This window comes from Pieris brassicae, chromosome Z (assembly GCF_905147105.1).
Source record: "Pieris brassicae chromosome Z, ilPieBrab1.1, whole genome shotgun sequence".
In the NCBI taxonomy this organism is placed as follows: Eukaryota; Metazoa; Arthropoda; class Insecta; order Lepidoptera; family Pieridae; genus Pieris; species Pieris brassicae.
This window is the reverse complement of record NC_059680.1, coordinates 9,324,516-9,337,616: the sequence shown is the minus strand read 5'-3', so window position 1 is coordinate 9,337,616 and position 13,101 is coordinate 9,324,516. Positions and strand designations below refer to the sequence as shown.

Genomic DNA, 13,101 nt, shown 5'->3' with positions numbered 1-13,101 from the left:
TGGTTTCTTTTGTATTAATTATAATTAAGGTTTGATATTAAATTGTAGGTTTTGTATTGTATCACATAGATTACGTCACATCGTATGCAGTAATTCCTTCGATTTTGTCGTGTACGATATTGGTGCTTATTTTCAATAAATAATTGAAATTATGTTAATGAGAAACTCAAGAACCATGAAAAGGTTCGTCGGATTCTTTTTAAACGACCTTTAAATCACTTTGCTGTCCTAGATCCTTCAAGTGTTTAAGCACAAAAGTAAATACAGAGAGAAAAGAAATCGCGATCACCCGGCGCGGATCAGTTCGTAGTTGCTTGACTGTTCTCACTATATATATACCTAATACATGCGCGTCTTATTACATAAACTCTGACAGGATACAACATTGTTATGAAATTGTTAGGGGAATATTTGTATGAACAACGCAACTGAGAAGACGGTATCCATGCATTAATAACCGACGATAAATATTTTTATGGACACGTACCTAGTTATGAAAGTTTTCAATGTATTTATACGATTCGCTAAAACGTTTATAAGTGCATTATCGTGATTCCGCTTCAGTCGCCCGTTTGCGAATTGAAGGTGGGCTCTCTACTTGCTGTTGCTCAAACCTGGAATGATGCCAAGAAACCCGGTCGATTCGAACTGAACATAAAACGGGCCATAGCCTGATACTTCACTACAAGCCCTTTAGACCTATATATCGTAAATAGTTGTTCCATTACTAAAGTATAATATGACATTCAGTAATAATAATACAAATTAAGCTTTATTATATATCGTAAATGTCTGCCTAGTTTAGGTATAAGTTATACTACTTATTAATAAATTGTGTAAAACATATTATACGGTAAATTAATGTATATTCTAGGGTTAGTCTTAAGATATTAATTTTCTCATATCGACAACAAAAAATACAAATAGCAGCATCTCATTATTATTCCCAAGTGCGTATCGAATATGGTAAGCGTAACAAACAATGAAAATTATAAAGGTGAATTTATTTTATATGTAACATGTCTTTTAAAAGTTCTGACGTGACGTTAAATTTCCAACTGAAGTAGATTTGAAGGTTTGAATTCAGTATTTCTTTGGGAGCGCCTTAACGTTGCGGTTCTTACAAATAGAACACGAGAAGAGAGTGACTTCCCTTTAATATAGACTGTAAGTAGTATTATTGGACACTTTCTTATGTTATAAATCCTTATTAGTATATTAGGTTAGACTTAAATTACTTATTGGTCTTAAGTGACGCTCGATCGTAATGTTCCATATCATAGTAGAAAAAAATGCATAAAGAAAATTCGTAAGTATTAAATAAAGTGTATTTCTCTGTTTTCCGTATAGTTACAACTCCTCCACACCTCGGCTCCCCCTTTTGTATCCCGTTATTATTTTTATATAAACTTTTAATAGACATGTCTTCAACAGGGGCGAGCTTCCCTCAACCAGGCGCTTCAGTAAGCATCTATGTTTTGAACTACATATCAACACAGACCGCGGGAGAATCCTGGTTGCTGTTCAGGGGGACACTATGAAACCAGCTATCGTGACCTACCACGACTTGGGGCTCAACTGTAAGTATTTTTTATTAAAAAAATTCTACCATTATCAAGAATGAATTTATTAATGCAAATTACATAGTGGTCGTATCCAAGTTAGTCTCCTCTAGAACATAGGAGGGTTAAAATATATTCAGTCCTTACTATTAAACATGAAAATATTTTTTTAAAGATACATATTTTCAAACATACGATTTTTTATAAAATCTATCATATACATTCTATCAAAATTTTAAGTTGCCGGTTATGCCGTATGAGCATTCAAATTTAGCATTGAAATATCACTAGCATTGGTAGGAATGTCGTTTTAAAATTTATTTTGCTTATAGAAAATTTGGTACATAATTAATTTGTAAATGTTGGCAGTATGAACAGTTATATCAACAGATAATATCATAAAAATATCAAAATTGCGACTGATAACCATTTCCCTGATATATTCCAGACCTGTTCTCATTCTTTTCTGCTGGGTTCTAGGAGGATAAAAATTTTTCACATAGCTCGAATATTAAACTCACTGGAGCACGCTAGCTCGTTCAATCAATCCATAACTGTACATTCTTTTCAAGTTTCGCTGCAAGTTTCAAATAATTTTAATGCCGTGAAATCTCACAGCTTACAAGCTCAACATAGTTTTCAAATATTGTTATGCACACCATAATGCGACCAATCCCCTACATCCATTTTATTACAACGTTCCAATGGACCTTTACAACCGAGTAAAGCAAATTTATTTAAGGATTATATTTTCCTCGCTTTTTTTTCATGCGATGTTGCTTTGATGTATAATATTAAAAAAAGCGGAACTTGTTTGCTAAGTCGAATGCCTCAATCTACTGGTGAAAAAATAATTGTGTGTTAGATAGTAGATTATTAAAGAACGATGCACAAGCTGGATGCTCCTGCGCGATTAAATTCATATGTGACAAAATTGTTGCTCTTCAAAAGTTCTAAAAAGTGACTGCACATTTTGATCTTTATGATATATGATCATTATTTTATGATTTCAACTCTTGTCCTAATCGCCCTTGATATAATTAAATTTAAATTAAATTATTAGAACATTGTGTTCTGCGAAAATAAGTTAAATAGCTTGCGCGAAATAATATGCATGTTGCTTTGATTACGCAGTTAATAAAACTTTCTTTATGTAAATGAAAGTTGGTGTTATAATTCGGATCATTTATTAAAACATTAACATAACAATCAAATACACAGTATTTACAATTCTTAAACTACATAGTAATAATAAAAAAAAATATTAAAGAAAAAATTTTTTTATCCTAATACAGCGAAATGATGCCAGCGGTACAGGTACTGCCACAAGGCACACACTTTTTAAATTTGTTTTAATTTTCTTTTTATTATTACAAAATTATTGAACATTGAATCCAACTTCAGACTTGAATCTAGTACATTTTACTAATTACGATACTAAATTATTTCAATAGTATCACGGGCGTCACCAGTCCGTATTTTTGGAATTTCAAGTTGATTCTAGTGATGAAAACACCTTGACTGAATGTCGCCTTGGACTATTAGATGTTACGACACGACATGACGATGTTACATTACTAACGTTACGACGTAAATGTATCAATCAAAAATAAACGAACAATGGAATTCAACTGATATGATTTCTTTAATTATTATTTATTTAGTTTCAATTACTAAAAATAGGTAAATTCTGTAGTCTCTTGTAAAAAAACTTGCCTATTTATTCTTGAATCAAAAACACTGTTTTCCACTCTAACATTCGGTGCTGTCGTCATCAGTCACTTTTGTGCTTTGTATGAAGTTCGAAAATGACAGGTTTTCCAGCCGTTATTTAACTTCCTTTGTTTTTAGTCTTTTCCTATTACTTCGTTTTACAGTTCCTACTGTTATTTAGATTATTTAATAGTTTAGTAACTGAGTCTAGACCTAATATATGAATTACACATCTTGTTTTATTTAGTTAAATTATTGAATTATTTACATACCTGTTCGAAATCACTTAAACCTTTATTTAGATTTGAAATAAATGTTATTTATGTATGTAATGTTTTATGATTTAACAGTCTTAGGATTAATTTCACAGTAGAGACGTAGGGCCTAAGTATGGTGGTCAAAGATATATTAGATTTGATATACTGGTTTCATTTGATGTACCGCTAAGTGTATAGCCATTATCGGCACCAATGTGTGTACTTGTGTATGTGGAATCTTAGACTCGGAAATCGACATATGTCAGGCACAGAAAGCCGATTACTTATTTGCTTGTAAAAGGAAAGTGATAAATGCACTCTGAGGCGCTTAAAAACGATGCACTTTGAGGCTAAGACCCAGAAATGTTGGAGTTGCACTGAATTTTTAAAATTATGAGTGCAAGCTAGAAATGATTTTATCCAGCAATGCAATATATTGAAAGCACCACCCCTTTTCGTTCCGTTTCGTTTTCCTTAGAAATTCCAAGACATTATGTAACATTCCGTGACCTTTTTGTATTCAAGCTGGTTGAAAATTCAAAATGTTCTCTTCAATATTACGTGGGCCACTTTCGCCGTTTTAATTTTACTAATTTACATTAGTCACCTGATTGTAACGTAAACGTTATGTTATCCTACTGTCGTAACATTTTAATTAATTTATTATAGATCCAATCGGAAGCTAAAATACTTTATTAAGGCTTTATTCCCTTAAGTTAGTCGTTACCTAAGCCGACTTAAAATACTGTCCTCTTGGCGTTAACTTGATATATAATTATTATTCTGCAATAGGAGAGATAATAATTTAATTTTATTATTATTTTAAGACTTATCTATTTGACTTTGTACTTCAAAGACTACTTCAAGTGTTTTTTCCAATACCAATTATTGCCCGTAAGTTTTAATTAAAGCTATAAAGCTTAGAACGATTTGTTAGCCATCGAAGTTGTTGTTTGGTTTAAAACGTTAGCAACAAGAGTAAAGAAAGATGAGAACACATTAAGTACTTTAACAGCAACTGCACCTAGAGAGCTGCAACAGATTAAGGGAATTTCAGTTACTTTACCGCGCTCCACTACTACTAATTAATTCAAGGTTATTTTTACTTCGTATGAGGATATTTAAAGATCTTGCTGGGAATTGTGAAAGAGAATTTCAAAACAGATAATAGAAAATATTTTGTCTTTATATTTTGTAATAGGAGGACAGGTTCTCGTTCATGGTTTGATCCAGAAATAAAATATATTCGTTTCTATTAACATTGAAAAATTGAATAAAACTCCAATACAATTTGGTGGTAACACAAACATGGACGGGATGGAATTTCCTGAGGTATTAATGGCTCATACAACAGTTATGAAGGTAGCCTAATATGGATTTAGGCGTCCGCAGAGACAGTCCTAGGTTTCTTAACATAAAGGTAAATTATAGACGGAGGTAACTTTTTCGCATCAATCATAACAATTCGGACTTCCAAAGGAAGTTATCCAAAGTAAGTAAGCATGTAAGCAAGTTCTTAGATATTTTAGCTTTGATAAGTACAATTTTTCTTTTACACTGTCCCAATCGAAAATAAATAAAACCAATTATATAAACTGAGAGTATTAAAATATAAAATACAAAGTTAAGTATTTCCATGTAGTTTCATATAAATAATATGAGGAAAATTTAGGTTGTTATAAGTTGCCCCAAAAAAATGTTTCAACATACCTGCAATCTTTTAAAATAACTGCTGTAAATAAATACATCCCTTGTTTGGTGTAACATTACACTTAACATAATCGACGTAAACAAATGCTTAATCTGGTTAAATATATTAACTGCTGGATAGTTTGAAATCAATACTAAATCTAAAATTTAATTTTGTTGAACTAAAAGAAGTCCATTACCGGGTCTTATCGGAGCGCCTGGACAGCACCACATCCAGCGGAATATTGATTGCGCTCATAGCAAAGAGTATTAGAGAGTAGGTTAGATTGAACATGACATAAACATTATTTTCTAATCTAGGTCTAAAATGCTTGTTGCTTCCTGCCCGTGTTAACTAGCACCCGGTTCACCTACTTATTATGACATATCCTGTTTACGAAAACTAGACCTCGAATTAAGAAGTTGATGCATCTCTCTTAAGGGAATACACAATATGAATACAATAGTCCGGAACAATAGAAGACGCTCGCAAGCCGGGCCTTTTATTGTCACTGTAATGGGTATTTGCGATTAAAATGGAGTTCTAAGTTATTTTTGCAATCTAGATTTTACGTTCCTCTACAATGCTGATCTACTTTCATATGCCTTCGTGTTTCACATGCATTCATAATGCTGAAATCGATCGATACCACAGTTTGTTGGGTCCTTATATTAATTGGATATTTAATGAATTCTCTAATCAAGGCAATGCAGCGCAATTATGTGAATCATTTTTGTGATCTGTGATTATGATAAGGCAACATTGTTATGGCTTACAGATTAGAAAATATATACACAAGACTGAAATTTATTCAACTATTGTGGCACTAATTATTACAGGGGGCTATGTCATAGAGACTGAAGAATGAACCACTAGATGCCATAGATAATATTATTACTAATATACCTATTGGGAAAATATAATTAAAAATGGATTCTTAGAAAATTAAAAAAAATATAAAATGTTTGGCCCATGTTGCAGTGTTCAATGCTGGCAGCATTTCATCACTGTTATTGCTATACCTATTCGTTGAGCGAGGAAATCACCAGCTCAGGTCACCGGTACCAGGTGCCAAATGAAATCCTTAATTGAAGATTCATTATTTAGTTTTAATTTGTTTTTAATAATGAAATTGAATCTCCATCTTTCGCTTATTCAAACATTAGTATAATGACGCTTGCTTTAATTAAGAGCTCAAAGCTCAAGATTCCTTATGACAGTAAAGTTTAAGACGAAACTTCGAGAATAAAAGTTGAGGAAGCATATGTAAGGAGTTTCATTGCTACCTTGAAAAACGTTTGTGTAATGACGTGGCTTTTACGGCTGTTCTATTGCCATGTAGACGTCCTGTGTTCAAGCCCCGAAAAAACAATTATCTTTTAAGTGGCCTTTTACAAGCGACCAATTTTGTTTGAAAATAGTATTAATATACGGACGATTAAGCTTTTTGATATATCAATAAAATATAATTAGAATAAAAAAATATATTTTGTATTGAGATATGATAATACGACTTTATTTAAAATTCATCAGATTATTTATGGCCAAATCGACGCCACGTGTCAGGCGTACAAGGTGTGTGTTCTCTTTGTTAAAATTTAATAAGTAATCGTAGAAATGTAATACAATTTCAATTTGGTAACAGTTTACTTTTAGGTGCATATATAGATAAGTTTTCAAAGATAAATTTAAGTCCACGAGAGTATCTGTTATTAAGAATTCGCTTTTCCAATCAATAGTTTCGATTAATGCTATTAGTCTGTATTGTGTGTCTATCACTGTCTAGGCTGGCCTAGTATTAAATTACCAATTGTTCGAACTAATTCTGCCTGAAGCGATACTGCCAATTCTTACCTTTGTTTTGTAATCTATTTCTATTTTAAGTTAATTTTTGTTTAAGCTGCATAACGCCAATGTATGAAGTCCCAAATATCTCCAATAAAAGTTTTGCGTAATTTAATCAGTTTTCTGTGCCTGTCAACGTCGACTTCTGGCTCGAAAATGTTATGGAAACAAAAATCCATTATCTAAACCGGGGTTCGAACACCATACTTCCTAGACTACATGCCCAATTGATTTCTATTTCGTAGAAACAAGTTTAATGATTATATTCTCAGGTGGGACTCAAAGCTCTCTTTTGAATGGTTTATAAGTAGGATTGAAATGGTTTCCATTAACTGAACATGTTGACCTAATAATAATAAAAAGACTTTTTGCGTCTTAAAATGAATATAGCCCGTGGAAATTGATTTAACCTATATCTTTTATTGTGTTTAATTTTATGTTCCTAAGCGTAATGTTTTACTGCTTCCGTGGTTTTAACGGACTCGGCGTATAAAACAAATGAGGTCCGCATAGAAGGCACAACTTCGAGACAACCTTAACACTGCAAATGTTATCTCTACTAAATGTTTAACTGCCGAATTTCTATAACCAAGCATTTAGTTACTATACGTTTTCTTACACCGTCAAGTTAATTCTGCAATCTCTGAATAAAAATAGGTTGACAATTGCTTGCTTAACCACTACAACACTGCTCGATAATAGACTGATATCAATATTTTAATATGAGGTATGTTTACAATAAAAATTGTAGCAGTAATAATCCGTTGAATAGAATATTTTCAATGTTTGCTAATCAAATGCAGTTGGATATATTAACGTTGTTTTGTATTACATTATCGTTAAATGTAAATACCAAATGCTATTTTGTTTATACAAAAAATATCATGCAATTTCTAATTATTGTTTTTTTTAATGAAAACTTGATAAAGCTCGTTCGTAAATAGCTATGGCCTTTATATGGCCTCAAGTTTCTGTATCTGTTCCATGATCATTTGTCAATTTATAGGCAAGTATGGTGGTGTTCAGCCTCCTGTGCCTGACAGACGCCGTCTACTTTCTAAGGGTCTAAAGCAATGCGGTCACGATGTTGTCGTTAAATGCGCACATAGAAACTAAAGTCCAATGGTGATCGAACCCACGACCTCAGGCATGAGAGTCGCAAGCTGAAGCCACTAGGCCGTCACTACTCTGTAAATATATGTTTAATTAAATATTATTTATCTTGATAAGTGTATTCAACGGTGTCAATTAGGTACAGATCTGGATAATAATTATCAATCTATCTTCGATTGCAATAGTAAATTAATATTAGCAAATAGATGAATTTCTAGGCGCGCTTCTTGTACAATCTCTTGGAATGACGGAAACCAAAATGAGAGTGGTATAATGATTTGGACGGGCGTAACCCATACGATAGTTTGCATGTGTCCAATTTATTTTTTATTTATTATTTGTGTCATATTTTAGGGGGCTGAATGGTCTATGGGCATGGGAGTCTTACCTTACGTTCTGATAGTTAATAATTTCCATAGAATTAGGATAATACAAGTACTTTTGTCTAGTTGTCAGGTGTCGTTTATGTTTAGGGCGTAGACCAGTAAAGTGGAAAATTATTATTTTAAATACAAGCTTACCAAAATATTTGTTAAAATATAACAATTAACTAATACACCATGGATGGATTGATATGCATTTGTGGACATATCAGCTGTACAGGTCGTACATAAAAATTGTCTGTTGTAATTATTTGAACGTTTTAAAACACAAAACGTATGCTATTATGTTTTTAGTGTTAACGATACAGCTGAGATGCGGTCAGCTTAGGTTCCTAACTTGAATCGCAGATTTTGCGGGTGAAAATAAACGTTTTGATTCACACTCGATTATACGATTTTTAAACAACTTAGTACTTTATGCGCGTATACTATAAACTACACTTTATTATTACAAGTTTTTTTTATTTACAGACTTAAGTTTCGAGTCTTTTTTTAATCACGAAGACATGCAAGATATTTTGGACAACTTCTGTGTCTACCACATGAATGCGCCTGGGCAAGAGGAAGGTGCTGCGACTCTGCCGGAAAAGTGAGTACATTACGCTTATACAATTTTTTTTTATTATCAGCACTGACAGGACAATGTTATTGTTTAATTTTTGTGTCGATTTCACAGGTATTTTTTATTGCAATCAATTGGTGATCTGCGCTGTTTTTTTAAGTATGTTTTAAAGCCCGGTCCTTAACGCAGGTATAGACTAAACGTATTGTATAGATAATATTCTTCATTCCTTAATATTTCTCTTCTGTAAGTGAGCAACAAATATATAGTAGAATTTCAGTAGAACAACTCAACCCAGTAAATAATTGGACAAGTTGCAAAACGGATAGAAATTCTTACAATATTGTCAGGGAGCATATATGACGCAGCAAACGTCGCTTGGTAGATGAATTTTTAATATTTTTTCTCGTTGTTCAGTGCCACTTTATATACTTACTGTATGTAGGCGAGTCTTTCAACGTTGATGCAATTTGCACATATGAAAAGAAAACACTGCGTGTCTCTCTTTTAATTAATCTGGCTAATCTTTTAGTTTAAAGTAATACTTTTATATAACTTGAGATATATTATATAAGATATGTTGTTGGATGCATTATAAAATTTTAGTAGAAAAACTAGAAACTAAACAAAAACTAGAATAGGTACTTTTGTCTAGATGCAATTTTTTTAAGCAATAATCTAAATAAATTATGACAAACGGGATTCATGAGCGTAAAGTCTTTACTCCGATAAAATAAAAATACAATCTTACTATCAGGGTTAATGTATTTGTCTTTGAATCCTCTTGATTGCAATTTTAGAAAACAAAGATTTTTTATTTAGTCTCTTGGAATGCTGAAATACATAATATCAAACCGTATCTCGGCGTTTCATGCGAAATGCAGCTCCCATAATTACTTACAGCCATCGTTTTAAATGACTTTGATTCAATTACTCAGAGTGGTAAGTTGACATATATGCAATACGAATGGAATTTTGCTGAGATGTTTTTATACAAATGGATAGGCGAAAGACGACTTTATGGTCTTGAGAATGAGTGATTTTACCCGATTTTGGGTTCTGTGCAAAATGATATTTTTCAACCATTTTAGATAATACAATTCGTATCATTATAAATTTAAGATGGCTGCCACCACAAAATGGCGGATGACCTATGTTTTTATAACCTTAATGTGTCAACGGTTATCAAATGAATTTGCTTCACACGGTGCATAGCGATCATATGGTGCACCTTAAATAATTTGACCGACTTGCATTTAAGAGAGGATTTATGAAGAGGATGATGGATGTGAAAAAAAATAAAAAAAGTGTTTATACATTAACAAAAGACAATACTAAGTCTTTATACGTCAAAAAGGATTAAATAAAACGGTATTTTTTAAAATAATAACGATGATTACCACTTTGGATTGGTTGGAAAGTCCCCACCGACATTATTGCGGTGTGATACTACGATGCCTGTAGTTATTTTTCAGCAACGTGCTATCCGAAAAGCTTAATCTTCTTTGGACATCCATAAGTGGTTTTGCGTACTTATGCTTCTAATTTGGTTCCCGTCTTAACGCGGCTATTCCGGTAACCGTATTCGCTCGGAGTTGTCTCTAAGTGTCGGTCTTCCATCTGATCCTAAAAAAGGCGATCGCTCCGATCGGTCCAACTATCACCCAATAGCTATAGCCTCCTGGTTCTGGACCACCAGCTGATTACCGATGGTCAGTACGGCTTCCGCCGAGGTCTCTGAGCTGGTGATGTTCTTGTTAACCTTACACATAGGTGAGCAGAGGCAATTAAGCGACATAGCGAAAGCCTTCGATCCAGTGTGGTACAAAGCATTTCTCTCAAAGCTTCCAGCCTATGGGCTCCTCAGGTGGGCTTGAGCTTTCACCCTGATCGGAGCATCAAGATCGTCATCGATGGAGCATGTTCCGATCTTAAACCCGTGAACGCTGGGGTCCCACAAGGCTGTGTCATATCCCCGACCCTGACCCGACCCGACCTTATTCAGCATATCAATGATAACTCAAACTCAAAATAAGAACTGCAGGAAATTAATCCCAAGGTTTAGGCTTTCATTTCCTCCAGTTCTAGACACATGAAGCCTGTTCCCCCGCTCAAGAGTCTGCGTGCCCAGGATTACACAAGGCGTTGCACGGTGCAACGGCAACGCTTGGGTCTCCTACGGCGATGCCGATGAGCTCCGGAATCGAACTCCCAGGCTCTCTCCGCCTCTTTTTTATGGCGCATGACGGTTTACCAAGGTTATTAAATAATCTTCAAATTTAGAAAATGTTTTATTGATTAATTTACACAGTCGAAGGCCTTTAACAGGTCACGAAATACGCCGGCTCCATTGTATGATTCTTTCCAGGCGGTTAATATGTCTGAAATCCACTTTACACCGGCATCGATTATGTAGAGCGGCTAGTAAAACCATACTATTTTTTATGCAAAAGTTTATTTTTATTAAAATGTAAAGAACGTTGGTCTACCATACCTACCGGTATGGTAGACCAACGTTCAATTTTCAAACATTTAGCTCAACGCGGGGAGCACTGAAACAGATCTAAAGTTTCGATCAGTACCGATCAGAGTCACTACCTGCCTTGAACAGTGGTGTAATCTTACTTAATTTCATTTTATCCGGAAACACTCCACAAGCGATACATCATGAAATTTAAAATTTCATTTAGGTACACTAGTAATGATATCGCAACTATAGATGAAAAATCCAAGAACTTGGTCGTATTCACTCTTCAAAGGTAGAAGCTACCTCAGGGTCCGTCCGTCCGTAATCTGATCGTTTGTCAGAGGTTTAACCTGATTCTTCTTTTTTGAAATTATTTGAATATAACCTAATATATTCCTTAAATTTCACACTAGTGCTAAATTGCCAATCCCAAGAAGACACAAGTTTTCCGCTAGAACTCCTGCTCGCTAAACTACTCTTCGAAGACACTCTTCTTAAAGCCACAGCCAGCATTGGCGGAGACGACCAATACATGGCGTAGACGTATCGAACGACGTTCAGTTTCGTGGTCATTTAGAAGGAAAGGCTAACTTAACTGCTAAGAAGCTAGGTGTGTTCAACAAGGCGAAACGGTACTTCACTCTATAAGGCGCCAATTTGGCTCTACATGGAGTACTGTTCTCCCCTCTGAACTGGAGCTCCCCAATCTCCCCAGTCTCCTCAACGAAGAGCTATTCGAATCGTCGACGACTAGCGAGTCGATTCCGAGCGCCTTGATCCCTTGGCGTTGCGTAGAGATGTGGGATCACTCTGCATCTTCTACCGCATTTACCATAGAGAGTGTTTAGAGTTGTTCGGACTAATACCTGTAGCAGAGTTTCATTATCGAACGTCAAAGCAGAATACAAAATACCATCCGTATCACTTCGACGTCCGTCGTTCCACAACTGAGCGTTTGTTAAGGCAGTTTTTGCTGCATACCACCAGTATGGGGGGCTAGCCACAGCAGTATTTCCGACCCAAACCTCTCTTCAAGAAAAGAGAGTACCAATTCTTAAATGGCCCGCAATAAACTTGCGAGCCTGGTGGCTCTGTGAGTGACCATCACATATCATCAGATGAGTCTCCTGCCCGTTTGGCTCCTGTTATATAAAAAAGATTGACTAAACGCAAAAATCGTTGTGTGCACGAAGTTTCTGCTATGAGTAACTGTTAATATCTATAATTTGGATTCACGTAACTCGACGTATGTTCAGCATTTCAAAATGATTACAAAATATTTTGTCGCATTGTAACTGCATAAAATTAATTTACTCATAAACGCTCAAGCCAAACGATGAATGATGGAAGATGCCACAAATGTTTTGTCCGTTGCAATTACACGCGTCAACATTCTTGCAATAATTGAGGCAATTATTAATGTCATCCGAACTCCACGTTTGAAATGAGTGAAGTTGGGTCGCTATATGATAATGGTATTCCATTTATATATTTCATACTTCTACAGCT

At 34.5% G+C, this 13,101-nt stretch overlaps 1 protein-coding gene across 4 annotated transcripts in view; it reads left to right on the top strand.

Moving 5' to 3' along the window:
* The window catches only part of LOC123718756 (protein NDRG3-like), a 36,123-nt gene that overhangs the window by 2,848 nt on the left and 20,174 nt on the right, over positions 1-13,101 (top strand). For all 4 annotated transcript variants that reach the window (XM_045675528.1, XM_045675526.1, XM_045675527.1 and 1 more), the window contains 2 exons: positions 1,435-1,580; positions 9,035-9,152. In XM_045675528.1, the coding sequence (XP_045531484.1) occupies positions 1,435-1,580; positions 9,035-9,152 (264 nt within the window). The remainder of the gene's footprint in view (positions 1-1,434; positions 1,581-9,034; positions 9,153-13,101) is intronic.